Below are 15,721 nucleotides of genomic sequence, written 5' to 3' on the forward strand. Positions count from 1 at the left end.
CAAAATGTTAATAATGCCAATGTATTATAAGGAAAAATTTTTTATGGGCCAGAATATGACGGGTTGGTCGTTTCATGGCGACAATAACAGAAGAAGAAGATTGCTGGATGACGCCTTTTGTACAATACCTTACTGAGGGTATCCTCCCAGAAGATAAGTTAAAAGCTCGAAGGATCCGGATGCGAGCACCGATGTACCACTTCCAATATGGCATCCTATACAGAAAATCGTTCACAGAGCCATATTTGAGATGCATCGGATCAACACAGGCCAAAGAAATCATACAAGAAATGCACTAAGGAGCCTGCTCGACACACTTCGGCCACTGAACGATAGTTAGTAGGATCAAAAGAATGGGTTATTTCTTGCCACACATGTACCGGGACACATATGATCTGATTGTGAACTGCGAGGCATGTCAAATACACGCTCCCATCAACAGATCTCCTCGGCGTAACATGATACCAATACACGCTGCTTAGCCATTCTGCAAGTGGGGAATCGACATCGTCGGTCCATTCCCAAGGGGTGTCGGAAATATTAAGTTCCTAGTCGCTGCAATCGACTACTTCACGAAGTGGATCGAAGCAAGACCATTAAGCACAATTACCAGAAGAAAGATCCTAACCTTCGTGTGGGAGGACATCGTTTGTCGTTTTGGCTTACCACGTGAAATAGTCAGCGATAACGGCACACAATTTGCACATAATCCATTTAAAGATTGATGCATAGACATGGACATTCAACAATCATTCACCTCTGTGGCATATCCACAGGCCAACGGACAGGTCGAGGTTACCAACAGGGACATTGTTGCCGGAATAAAGGCCAGACTTGGTAAACACCAGCAGGGATGGGTAGATGAACTCCAACACGTACTATGGGCACATCGGACAACGCCAAAAGAAAGTACAAACGAAACCCCGTTCAGTCTTGTATATGGCACCGAAGAGGTCATCCCGGCTGAGGTGCTTATCCCGACCACACGTATAACAACGTTCGATGAACAACAAAACGACGAAGCATTGCGAGAAAACCTGGACGCCCTTGAAGAACGACGTACAATAGAACATATCTGGCAAGCCGAGAAGAAGCAAAAAATTGCAAATCACTATAACAAAAAAGTCAAACCATTAGACTTTCAGCTACACAACTTAGTATTGCGAAGTAATGAAGCCATCCGACAGCGGGATGTCGGAAAACTGGGTCCATGATGGGAAGGACCTTACAGGGTTGTTGGCATAACCGACTACGGCGCATACCACCTGGAAACACCAGACGGAATCCCGTTATGATGGCCTTGGCATGCCTTCCATTTAAAGAAATACCATGTGTAATTTACCTGCAACCGGGAGGACTGATCACCCACCCGGATAGCAGAAATACCACACAATTATGTACCAAAATTGTTTCTAAGTATGAGTTCTCAATATAATTGCAATTTATATTCTTGTACTACGTAATGACTCTGAATGTGACACAAAAATGATCACAAGTCTTTTGGCATATTTCAGACCTACGGCCAGAAGAAATGCCTTCTAGCTTTCGTTGGTAAGAGGATTCCTATCGAAGGGCCATTTCGGATAATGAAAGCATCCGACCAAATCATTGATGGTCCGATTTTACCGTATAAACATCTCAACCATACTCATGCATAGTATAGATATCTACGTTACTTTCATGACACAATACATGTGACGATCGCTCCAAATCCATATGGACGAACACGTCATTCATCGATTTCATTGCGAGATATTTGACCTCTATATGATACGTTTTGTAAACATTGCATTCTTTTGAAAAGGCACACCATAAATGAATATTTAAATCAAAGGTTTTCGACATCTGATGATTTCTACATATAGACAATCACCGTAAATAATAGTTTACAATAGTACTTCCATTGACAATGCAGTCAAAATAAGATACATGGTGATGATTTGGTGAATGCAACGTTTCCTTGATAAATATGCCATGTAAAACTCCATGCACATATCTTGTCTAACATATAAACAAACAGCGGAAGACTTCTAGGAACCTGAGAATAAACATGCTAACAAGTGTCAACACAAAGGTTGGTGAGTTCATAGTTTTAGTGTTTCACATAATCTGTATATAAAAGTGCATCACAAGATTTCAGTTGTTTCATCCAGAAACGTTTATCAAATATTCTACAAGATTGAGCACCCTGGTAACTAAGCTTTAACGTTATAATAAGTACCCCTGTCTTAACCTACATGCAACCAACATGTACAATACACGCAATACAACGTGTACTAAACTCAAATAGTATACGTCTATTTTATAGTTCAGGCTAGGGTTTCTATACCTGGAACAGACGGGGATGTCAAGCCCTATGGATCCATATACAACTACTCGCGCCCACCAGTTCTTATAACTGACAGTTACTAGTTACCAAAGCTAAGGGATTTTCGGTTCAAACTCACTGTTGAATTAAGCATGTACTTGTATCCATTGCGTTTAAAATAAAGTGCATGTATTCTCAGCCCAAAAATATATATTGCAAAAGCATTTAAAAAGGGAGCAAATGAAACTCACCTTAGCAGCATATAAAGTCGTTCACCAAAATGTGATCGAAACTCGGATTACCAAATAACCGTAGATCTCAACCTAGAGAACATATGTTGGTCAATAAATGTCTATGAAGCTAGGTCAGGTCATAGTGTATCACAATCCTAATGCTCAATATCGACATACAAAAGTTATCCAAAGTCGTTTCAAAAAGTCAATTTTGACAGTTGTTTAACAAAATGAGACGTACCTTATATAAGGATTCATTTACTCGGTTGGTAATATTCAAAAAATCCAATTTATCAATCTCGTAAACAAGTTGTTTAAATCTTAATTGTAGATTCAAAAGCAATTTTAATTAACGTCAATCATAATTCAGTTGATCATATCTTTTAATCCGTTCATCGAAATTATTCGATATCTAAATGAAAAGTTATTGATTTTTCGCCAGCTTTCCAAAAACATGTATATCATATACCATTTACCAGTAATATATGTATTTAATTCATGATTCATTATAAACTGTTTAACGACGAAATTTAGCATACATGCATGCATAAATATATATACTCGAGCACTAGACATGGATACACAATTAATATATAAAAGATAAGATATGAATGCTCACGTATCAATATTGTGATTCAATATTGCAGGAAAGTACGTAGACGTAACGGAGATGATAAACACTAGGTTTGACTTGCGAATATTACCCACGAACATTACCATAACCTCCATGGCAATAGCCCATAATTTCTTTAGCTCTATCCCGCTCGAAAACCCATTTTTTGAAAGTGACACGCTCATAACCTCGTCGTAGTATTTTATGTATAATACTAATTATTAATAATACTAATAATAATAAGATTAATAATAATATTAATCTTAATAATAATAATAATAATAATAATAATAATAATAATAATAATAATAATAATAATAATAATAATAATAATAATAATAATAATAATAATAATAATAATATAACAGAGGGAGTAATTGTGCAACAAATGAACAAAAATCGTCGAAATTTATAGATGTTTGCTGGGATCTGTCACCATGCGATCGCATGGCTCCCATGACCAATTCCCATGCGATCGCATGGATTGGTTTTACAGCTCACAATGTTTTATCGTGTACCTCGTCGACATATTTATTAATTATATTTATAATATATTTAATTTATATAATTAATTATATATTATATTAAATTCACGTGCATAGTTGACTTGTAATTTTCGTTCCGATAAGTCGTACGTCGTCACTCAACTTATGTCCCGGTTCTAATTTTTCGAACGTCCTTTCGTAAACTGAGAAAACTAGTACTTTTCGTTACGCGACGTGTACCTTTATCAAAAATTAAACTTAATCATTGATAAACTATGTCACTCGAAGTGTAGCTTTAATCAATTAAGTGTTTTGGTTATTTGCTTCTATAAATCATCGTCTCGTAGTATATACATATACATATATACATTTTCATTTTGAAATAGTGTTTTACTGTAGCAAATAGTGATTTTCGTAAACACTGTAGCTTTTCGGGTACTGTAGCAATTCGAAAATACTGTAGCAATTTAGTGTTTTACTGGTTCATCTTAAACGTCCTAGTTAACTTATCTAATTATATCAATCAAATAATCAAACCAATAAGTTTAATGCACAGTATCATATACACAACACTTTGTTACGTTTTCAAGTTATAGTATATATATATGTATCTATTTACATATAATTGTTCGCGAATCGTTGAGAACAATCGAAGGGTAATTGAGTAGTTCAAGAATTTTGAGATTCAACTTTACAGACTTTGCTTATCTTGTCGAAAACATTAAATCATTTAAAGATAAAGTTTAAATTTGGTCAGAAATTTCCGGATCATCACAATACACAACTCAAAAGAAAATAAACTAGTTTACATACGAGGTGTAACAAATGTAAAAACATTACATTTACTACAAAAGAAAATACAAACGAGTGCATATCTCTACGTTTGAAAGTTTACAATATCTTCCACGGATGAATTTTCATCCCTAAAAACCCTATCTAATTCGTTGAAACTAATCTTACCAAGGGCTTCATGCGCCCGCTGCCACTCATCAACACAAGAAGAACCTATCCTGTTCATCAATCTCTCGGCTGCACTACAAGTTGGCAAGAAACGGTGCACTCGTTTTAGCACCTCAAAAGTGGTTAACTTCTTGATGGTTTAAAAAAAAACATCAAACGGATGATGCACAAGAGAAGACTTCAGTAAATGGGCTAACAACACGGGCATACCAAATTGCAGACGGGTAAGGTCACCCAAAGTCACTGACACTTGCTCTGACAACTTTTTGTTGTCTTCCGTGAGGTAGGTAACAACCTCTCTTTCCCGATTCAATTCTGTTTTAGAGGCCTCCAGCGCCACTCGGGAAGTCTCCAACACTGCACGGGAAACCGTCAAGGCCTCCTTCGTCGCCGCAAGCTTCCTCTCCAACCGGGTATTATCACCCAACAACTCATCTATACACCAGTTGTCATTCTCGAACATTACGCAGTGTTCATGAATGCGTTGGGCATCAGCCTCACTCTGATCTAGCTCGTCAGCCGAAAGATGTTGAGAAAACACAACAAGTTAGGAGCGTACATGACGCTCCCGTGCCGGAGAGAAAGAAGCTAACGCTGTTTTTAGAGAAGAAAATGCCATGACCTCCAAATATACCTTGAAAACCAGATAGTCTAAAGCGGCACATTGAAGGAAATAACGAAACGACTCAACATCGCAATCAGGCAACACATAAATATTCTCCCCGGTGGTTATTGTTAGCCGGGGACGAGGTTCTGATGACTCCACGATAGGTTCCTTACCGAACAATGGCCCTGAACCGTCTCTCTTTCAACGATCGACTCTTCCTCAACCACTTGCTCCTCCTCAAAAATTGATTACGTCTCCTCCCAAGTAACAGCTCCCTCTAGCAAATGTGTCACAAGGACGGACACACGTGTCTTCCCGAGAGCCACACTGGCATGACCTACACGAAAAACATAATTAGTATACAATATTTGAACAATCACAAGCCAAAAAAATACGTCAAAGACATACATTCATTTGCAGAAGCAGGACCAATCCGATGCCTAGTATGAAACCAACCTACCATTCGAAGACTCTGAATCATTAGGAGAAGGTACCCGACATTGGCTCGTGGATGCAGGCGCCACTCCATCTATCACCTTGTCTGTAAACACCATTCCATCAAGGCTAGCTGACCGAAGTACCTCTGACACGGTCAACTCTGCATAAACTCAAATCGTCATTTCAACACCTAAGAAAATGCAGAAAATTATGGAAGAACCATGTAAACACATACCTCTCCCACCCCGGCGAGCAACTGTTAGTCAGATTCCAGTTATTGCTAATGTTGGCCATCACCAACATATGCTAGTTGTATGTCCTTTGCGGAATCTTCAGCCCCCACAATTGGTCAACAATGTCACTAGACAGCTCCAGTAGCCGTTGAGGGTATTGCATGACAATGGTCCTAAACACGTAGGCCTGAGCATCCCTTACTAGGAAATCAGCACGATTCGCAAACACAAACGTTCGAACCTAGTCATTTGATATCATCGATGGTTCGCTAAGAAACTCGACCTCGTATGTAAAAGTATACCTCCCATTGCGATATGCAGTCAAACAAAATATACACCTGAAAATCTTCAAATCTAACGTCATCCCCAAGCTATTAAAGTACATTTCAAATAGCACGATGGACCGAATGGCATTTGCATGCAAACGTCCAACATTGAGACCAAAAAAATTAAGCACCTTCGTAAAAAATGTTGTGAAAGGATACTTAAGATTTGAAACCTCAAAAGGTCTCAAATAGATAGCAAACATATTTGAAGGGGGACCACAAGCACGTTGCTGAGATCTGGGTATCACCAATTGCAAATCTCGTAAACGAGGGCATAAGAAGTAGATCCTATTAAGATACACTTCATCAACGTTGCTAGAAGTGCGTAACACATCATGAAGAGGATTAGCAGGTCTGGGAGGCATGATGTATAAGTGAAGAAAAGAACGTAAAAGATGATACGAAAAACCAATCGAATAAAATAAGGAAAGAGATTTATGTAAAAGAAAGAAGTATTGAAACTATAAAGATTTTAAGTGAAGATCGATGGTCGTTTATAAAGATAAATATCCCACGTGGGCCCCAAAAGACTCAAAAAGTGCATTGAAATACGTGAAAGAGTTTACTATGATTAAGACATAATCCAACACGCATTAATTACATGTCACAACAGCCATGTGGGGTATATTCCTTTAAGTTTGGCAACGCAACTGTCCCAGCCGACCTCACCAAACTGGGGGGACTTGATGATACGCATAGTGATCCGTGTCAAAAAGGCACACAATTAGCATCGTTCTTCATGGAATGTACCCGGAGTGGACCATCCCGGGCAAAGAACATCTTCCCGGTCCCACTTTAGTAACCTGACCAGAAGGTTACTTGCGTATACATCTGGGAAGAGGCCTCCCGGACAAGGGCTAGCCGGGACCCTACATAAAACCCATTTACCCGGATGAGTGTGCAGGCTACCGGTACCAGTTAGCCGGGTATAAAGCATTGAGAGGTTATGAACCATATTATCACATAAAGGCCTATTGAACCAAGTACGTCGGACACCCGACAAATCTTTACAAGATTGTTTACGATCCGGTTACAATCTTGCCTGGTCAAAATACTACCGTGAAGAAACACTTGAAATAAACATCATGTAAAATCCTTTTGCCTAAACAAGAGCAAGACATTCATCCGTCACACTCTAGTCGGATCCACCACACTCTCAAAATTACCATAACTTTCAAATTTAGGTGTTTAGTCTGGGAACAAGCACTTCATCCCGAAACAAGCACATGATCCCGGAACAAAAACACAAGTAGGCTGCATGCCACGTCAGCCTACGAATCTAGGAAAGTTTGTTAGGACCTGTTTGTTATTCCAATGAAAGGGACAGGTGCTACGTCAGCCCTCGAAATTAGTGAAGTTTGTTATAACCATGAAAGGGTCATATGCCACGTCATCATTCCCTCATAACATCTATAAATACACGAACAAGATCATTCATTCAACAACACTGGATGCATTAATGTTACTCTGCCCAAAATAATTACCATAACATTTCCCTAGCTGATAACTCAACTCCGATAAAGATTTCGGTCAATATCGGAGTTTACCATTACTCTAAGATATTAAATTATTCGATCCCAATCAAATAATCTTAAATTCATCGATTGTTTTACACCCATGATATCCAGATTTCAATTTAGGGTTTGCACAGTTATTGGAGACAAAACATTCGATCCACTCTTTTCCACTAATCTAGCACTTGAATCTAAAATCTATTTCATCGATTACGATTTTGGTTTGATCACTTAGCTTTTTTGATCATTATAGGAAAACTATAAATAGCCAATACAGAAGATCTCAGGCGTGTGCCCGACTCAAAATAAATCAGATCATAGCTAACTAATAGGACTACTAAATCAAAGCATGACTTAGGACTCTTTTAGTTCCTAAAGACCTGGTCTTTACAAAATAAAGACTTTATTTTACATATTTATCAATCCCTCCCTTCCCTTGAACTAATTGTCCTTAGACGATTAGTTCAACTCCGAAGCTGCTCACATACCTAAACTGTCTAGAAGCTTTTAAAAACTTTCTTGCTTAAGTGCTTTGGTCATTCTATCTGCCAATTAATCTTGTGTACCACAAATTCCAAATGCACAACATCATCTTTTGTGAGATCTCACAGAAATGATAACTCACCCTTATATGCTTCGTACGATAATGAAAGACCTAAGTTTTAGATGACTTGATCGTTGAAGTATTGTCACATCCGATCCAAATGCACTCTCATTGATCTTGGCCGCTTTTATCTATGATCTTTTTCAACCAAATGGCTTGACACACGTAACCTACAGCAGCTACGAATTTTGCTTCCGTGGATGATAATGTAACAATGGGTTGTTTCCGTGACGACCATGAAACTGCACCTTCATCTATCATAAACACATAGCTTGAAGTGCTTCACTAGAACCTCTGTGATAGAACAAACTTTTTACCACCAAGAAATGCATTTGTGTTTGTGAAGACATGAACCGGCTAACAAGGCTGACTGGAAACATAATGTTAGGCCGTGTGGCTGAAAAATACATTAAGCTCCCCACAACTTGCTTAAACTGAGTTGGGTCAATATTGATCCTTCTTCATCTTTACAAACTTTTAGCCCCACTGTCAAAGGATTTCATATGCCATTACTTTCGCTCATGCCAAATCGATCGAGTAGTTCATCTGCATATTTTCTTTGATATAAAAATATTCCATCTTTACATTGCAATTTTTCAATACCCAAGAAAAACTTCACCTCACCAAGGTTGGTTATATTGAATTCTAGTTTCATCGATTCCTTAAAGTTGCTCAACATGAAATCACTGTTATACTAGTAAAAAGAAAGTCATCCACATATATGCTAACAATGATAAAGTTACCCCCTTCTCGTTTAACAAACAAAGTCTGCTCACTAGGATTCACCGTGAAACCTTCTTTAATAATATATGATTCGATCTGATGGAACTAAGCTCGTGGAGCTTGTTTTAAAATGTACAAGGCCTTCTTCAACTTATAAACTGTATGCTCGCTCCCCTTTCTTACACACCCCTTTGGTTGCTCAACATAGACATTTCCTTCCAAATTGCCATGTAAAAATGCTGACTTCACGTCGAGTTGTTATTTTTCTATCCCTTCAATGCTGCTAATGAAACAATTAAGCGTACCATATCAAGTCTAGCAACTGGTGCAAACACTTCGGTGTAGTCCACTCCATGTTCTTGATTATAGCCCTTCACCACCAAGAGTGCTTTGTGCTTATCAATACTACATGACTCGTTAAGTTTAGTCTTGTATATCCCTTTGACACCAATACCCTTAACATCAGTAGGTAAATCGACAAAAACTCATGTATGATTCTTCTCGATAACTTGTATTAATTCATTCATAGCAATCTGCTAACACCATGTTGGACTCATCATCGTCATCAGAGAGACCTTCACCACTAACATATTATTGTGCCCAAGAGGGAGGATGTCTTTCTCGTTATGATCTTGCCTCCCTTGGTGTTGTACTCGGTGAAGCAGGTGTATCAGCAAGTAATGTAGCTTATTCGTCTACATTATTAGCCTCATCATCAGACAATTATTCAAGTTCACCCCATTCAATTCAGCCTGCTATGCAACCCCACTTTTTATATCCCTCTTAAGCAAGTTCTTCATCGAATAAAATATCACGATTAACTATAATCTGAAATGTCCCATTCATATTGATTATAAACGTTCCATATTAATTGATTTCGTCACGAGGTTTTGACCTCTATATGAGACGTTTTTCAAAGACTGCATTCATTTCTAAAACAACCATAACCTTTATTTTATCTATAAAGGTTTAAAAAGCATTACGTAGATTATCAAATAATGATAATCTAAAATATACCGTTTACCCACGACCATTACATAATGGTTTACAATAAGAATATATTACATCAAAAATAAGTTTCTTGAATGCAGTTTTTACATAATATCATACAAGCATGGACTCCAAATCTTGTCCTTATTTTAGTATGCAACAGCGGAAGCTCTTAATAATCACCTGAGAATAAACATTCTTAAAACGTCAACAAAAATATTGGTGAGTTATAGGTTTAACCTATATATTATCAAATCATAATAATAGACCACAAGATTTCATATTTCAATATACATCCCATACATAGAGATAAAATTCATTCATATGGTGAACACCTGGTAACCGACATTAACAAGATGCATATAAGAATATCCCCTATCATTCCGAGAAATCCTTCGGACATGATAAAAACGAATTCGAAGTACTAAAGCATCCGGTACTTTGGATGGGGTTCGTTAGGCCCAATAGATCTATCTTTAGGATTCGCGTCAATTAGTAGATCGGTTTACTAATTCTTAGGTTACCAAGCAAAATAGGCATATTCGGCTTCGATCATTCACCCATATAATGTAGTTTCATTTACTTGTGTCTATTTCGTAAAATATTTATAAAACTGCATGCATTATCATCCCAAAATATTAGATTTTAAAAGTGGGACTATAACTCACTTTCACAGATTTTTACTACGTCGAGAAGTAAGACTTGGCCACTGGTCGATTCACGAACCTATAACAAATATGTACATATGTATCAAAGTATGTTCAAAATATATTTACAACACTTTTAATGCATTTTGATGTTTTAGGTTTATTAAGTCAGCTGTCATCGTTAGTAACCTACAACTAGTTGTCCAAAGTTAGATGTACAGAAAAAAATTTGATATATATTATCTTGAATCAATCCACGACCCAGTGTATACAAGTCTCAAGCTAGATCACAACTCAAACTATATATATTTTTGGAATCAACCTCAACCCTATATAGCTAACTCCCACATTACTGCATATAGAGTGTCTATGGTTGTTCCAAATAATATATACACATGGGTCGATATGATATGTCAAAACATTTACATACGTGTCTATGGTATCCCAAGATTACATAATATATTAGAATACATATATAATACAATATAAGTTAGCTAGGATATGATTAATATAGATTTGTTACCAATTTTCACGTAGCTACAACAAGAAAAAATATCCAATCTTGTTTTACCCATAACTTATTCGTTTTAAATCCGTTTTGAGTGAATCAAATTGTTATGGTTTCATATTGAACTTTATTTTATGAATCTAGACAGAAAAAGTATAGGTTTATAGTCGGAAATATAAGTTACAAGTCATTTTTGTAAAGGTAGTCATTTCAGTCGAAAGAACGACGTCTAGATGACCATTTTGGAAAACATACTTCCACTTTTAGTTTAACCATAATTTTTGGATATAGTTTCATGTTCATAAGAAAAATCATTTTCCCAGAATAAAAACTTTTAAATCAAAGTTTATCATAGTTTTTAATTAACTAACCTAAAACAGCCCGCGGTGTTACTACGACAGCGTATATCCGGTTTTACGGTGTTTTTCGTGTTTTCAGGTTTTAAATCATTAAGTTAGCATATCATATAGATATAGTACATGTGTTAAGTTGATTTTAAAAGTCAAGTTAGAAGGATTAACTTTTGTTTATGAACAAGTTTAGAATTAACTAAACTATGTTCTAGTGATTACATGTTCAAATCTTCGAATAAGATAGTTTTATATGTATGAATCGAATGATGTTATGAACATCATTACTACCTCAAGTTTAATAGGTAAACCTACTAGGAGTGACAAGAAGTAATCTAGCTTCAAAGGATCTTGGATGGCTTGAAAGTTCTTGAAGTAGAATCATGACACGAAAACAAGTTCAAGTAAGATTTTCACTCGAAATAAGATTGTTATAGTTATAGAAATTGAATCAAAGTTTGAATATGAGTATTAACTTATATTAGAAAGATATCTTACTGTAAATAAAAAAGATTTCTTGAGGTTGGATGATCACTCTACAAGATTGGAAGTAAGCTAGCAAACTTGGAAGTATTCTTGATTTTATGAAACTAGAACTTGTAGAATTTATGAAGAACACTTAGAACTTGAAGATTGAACTTGAGAGAGATCAATTATATGAAGAAAATTGAAGAATGAAAGTGTTTGTAGGTGTTTTTGGTCGTTGGTATATGGATTAGATATAAAGGATGTGTAATTTTGTTTATATGTAAATAAGTCATGAATGATTACTCATATTTTTGTAATTTTATGAGATATTTCATGCTAGTTGCCAAATGATGGTTCCCATATGTGTTAGGTGACTCACATGGAGTGTATATACGAGTACGAATACGGGTGTATACGAGTAGAATTGTTGATGAAACTGAACGAGGATGTAATTGTAAGCATTTTTGTTAAGTAGAAGTATTTTGATAAGTGTCTTGAAGTCTTTCAAAAGTGTATGAATACATATTAAAACACTACATGTATATACATTTTAACTGAGTCGTTAAGTCATCGTTAGTCGTTACATGTAAATGTTGATTTGAAACCTTTAAGTTAACGATCTTGTTAAATGTTGTTAACCCATTATTTATTAAATCAAATGAGATGTTAAATTATTACATTATCATGATATCATGATGTATTAATATATCTTAATATGATATATATACATTAAATGTCGTTACAATGATAATCGTTACATATATGTCTGGTTTCAAAATCATTAAGTTAGTAGTCTTGTTTTTACATATGTAGTTCATTGTTAATATACTTAATGATATGTTTACTTATCATAATATCATGTTAACTATATATATATCCATATATATGTCATCATATAGTTTTTACAAGTTTTAACGTTCGTGAATCACCGGTCAACTTGGATGGTCAAATGTCTATATGAAACCTATTTCAATTAATCAAGTCTTAACAAGTTTGATTGCTTAACATGTTAGAAACACTTAATCATGTAAATAACAATTTTATTTAATATATATAAACATGGAAAAGTTCAGGTCACTATATAATCTTCTTATAAACGGGATCATACATGCGATATCCCTTAGATTCATCACTAAAACCCAATAGTACACAGTGAACAAGTTTCTCTTCTAATTTTGTCCGCCTAGCATCGGGTTACGTACATGTGGCCCACACATCCAAAAACTCTAAAATGCTCCACTTGTGGCTTGAGACCACTCCATGCTTCTTTCAGAGTTATATTCCTGACTATAAGAGTGGGTGATCGATTTAAACTATGATTTATGCAACGTACAACTTCCGGCCAAAAAACTTTTGGAACATTCTTCTCCGTCATCACATATATGATCACATTCTTTAATCTACGATTTTTACATTTGGCGATTTCATTTTGTTGAGGAGTATAGGCCGGTGTAAGTTGTCGTTTGAAGCCATGATCCTTATAAAAATCATTGAATTCAAAAGAGCTGAATACGTGGTGGTCTGTTCGCAGACATTTGATAGTCATTTTAGTCTCATTTTTAACTTGTGACTTCAAAACCTTAAATTGTGTGAAAACTTTGGATTTCTCCCAAAGAAAATACACCCAAATTTTTCGTAAGAAATAATTAATTATGCAAAAGACATACCGTTGGTTACTATTTGAGGATGGGGTTTTTATGTCGTACAGGTCAACATGTAGTTGCTCGAGTTACTCACTTGAGTTTTATTTACTCTGCTTCGATATGGGTTACCAGTGTTGTTTACCTTTAAAACACGCTTCACAACTAATCCATCTACCAGATTGGGAAGCCCATGCACCATGCTTTTTGTTGTAAAATGTTTGAAGCCCTCTATAGCTTAAATGCCTGTATCTGTGATGTCATAACTTTGAAACATCTCTGCTGCTTGATTTCAAACATTTTCCTTCATTCCTTCCAACTGAGTCAATGTACAGTTTGAACATTCTGTTAGCCGACATGGTTATGGTCATGATCTTACCCCGTTGATCATGGTAAATGCTACACTTATCATTTTTAAACAAAATTGCCAAACCCTTCTGCTGTAATTGCCCCACACTTAACAAATAGTTGTTTAATTCAGGTACATAGTAAACATCATGATCGGTCATTATTTGATGCGATTATTTGTACTTAAAAGCAATAAAATTGTCCATGTTTAGATTGAAAACAGGTTACTTTGATATAGTTTCATGTATTTCAGGATTGTGGAGATTTGGATCAAAAAGAAGTTAAAGACGAAGATACATGGCCGAACAAGGAAGACCGTAAATTGTGGTCTTGACACCGCAATTTGCGGTGGGTCGTAATTTGAAAACAGAACAAGTTTGGCCACTTTTTTGAGGTGGATTTTTGCGGCAAAGACAAAGCACATATCTATGGAGAGATTATAAGAGAGAAAGATAGATTCTACTAACATTAACATTAAGTAGAATTACACTGTAAACTTTATGCTTATCATTTGTATCTTTAAGTTACTTTGTGAGATATTTCCTTGGAGGTTAAGGAAGTTGAATAGTTCTTGTGATAGGGAACACCATTTTACTTAGTGATTCAACTTCCTTAAAGGTATCTAGGAAGCTGATTAATTCCATTAGGAATTAATACTTGTTGAAGGTGAAGACAAGTTTGATCTAAGTAAGGTTGGTGTGACCAATAGTACATACATCTAAAAGCTGTGTATTGTACGAGTACGAATACGGGTGTATACGAGTAGAATTGTTGATGAAACTGAACGAGGATGTAATTGTAAGCATTTTTGTTAAGTAGAAGTATTTTGATAAGTGTCTTGAAGTCTTTCAAAAGTGTATGAATACATATTAAAACACTACATGTATATACATTTTAACTGAGTCGTTAAGTCATCGTTAGTCGTTACATGTAAATGTTGATTTGAAACCTTTAAGTTAACGATCTTGTTAAATGTTGTTAACCCATTGTTTATTAAATCAAATGAGATGTTAAATTATTACATTATCATGATATCATGATGTATTAATATATCTTAATATGATATATATACATTAAATGTTGTTACAACGATAATCGTTACATATATGTCTCGTTTCAAAATCATTAAGTTAGTAGTCTTGTTTTTACATACGTAGTTCATTGTTAATATACTTAATGATATGATTACTTATCATAATATCATGTTAACTATATATATATATATATATATCCATATATATGTCATCATATAGTTTTTACAAGTTTTAACGTTCGTGAATCACCGGTCAACTTGGATGGTCAAATGTCTATATGAAACCTATTTCAATTAATCAATTCTTAACAAGTTTGATTGCTTAACATGTTGGAAACACTTAATCATGTAAATAAACATTTCATTTAATATATATAAACATGGAAAAGTTCGGGTCACTACAGTACCTACCCGTTAAATAAATTTCGTCCCGAAATTTTAAGCAGTTGGAGGTGTTGACGTATCTTCTGGAAATAAGTACGGGTATTTCTTCTTCATCTGATCTTCTCGTTCCCAGGTGAACTCGGGTCCTCTACGAGCATTCCATCGAACCTTAACAATTGGTATCTTTTTTTGTTTAAGTCTTTTAACCTCACGATCCATTATTTCGACGGGTTCTTCGATGAATTGAAGTTTTTCGTTGATTTGGATTTCGTCTAACGGAATAGTGAGATCTTCTTTAGCAAAATATTT

General features: G+C 35.6%; 1 protein-coding gene across 1 annotated transcript; it reads left to right on the forward strand.

Annotated features, from left to right (window-relative positions):
* The first annotated feature begins 734 nt into the window (after nt 1–734).
* LOC139875325 (uncharacterized) lies at nt 735–1,214 on the forward strand. The gene has a single exon (XM_071862667.1). It carries the CDS (start codon nt 735–737, stop codon nt 1,212–1,214), a length of 480 nt encoding a protein of 159 aa, XP_071718768.1.
* Nucleotides 1,215–15,721: the final 14,507 nt, after the last annotated feature.

The sequence above is a fragment of the Rutidosis leptorrhynchoides genome, chromosome 11 (assembly GCF_046630445.1).
Source record: "Rutidosis leptorrhynchoides isolate AG116_Rl617_1_P2 chromosome 11, CSIRO_AGI_Rlap_v1, whole genome shotgun sequence".
Taxonomy (NCBI): Eukaryota; Viridiplantae; Streptophyta; class Magnoliopsida; order Asterales; family Asteraceae; genus Rutidosis; species Rutidosis leptorrhynchoides.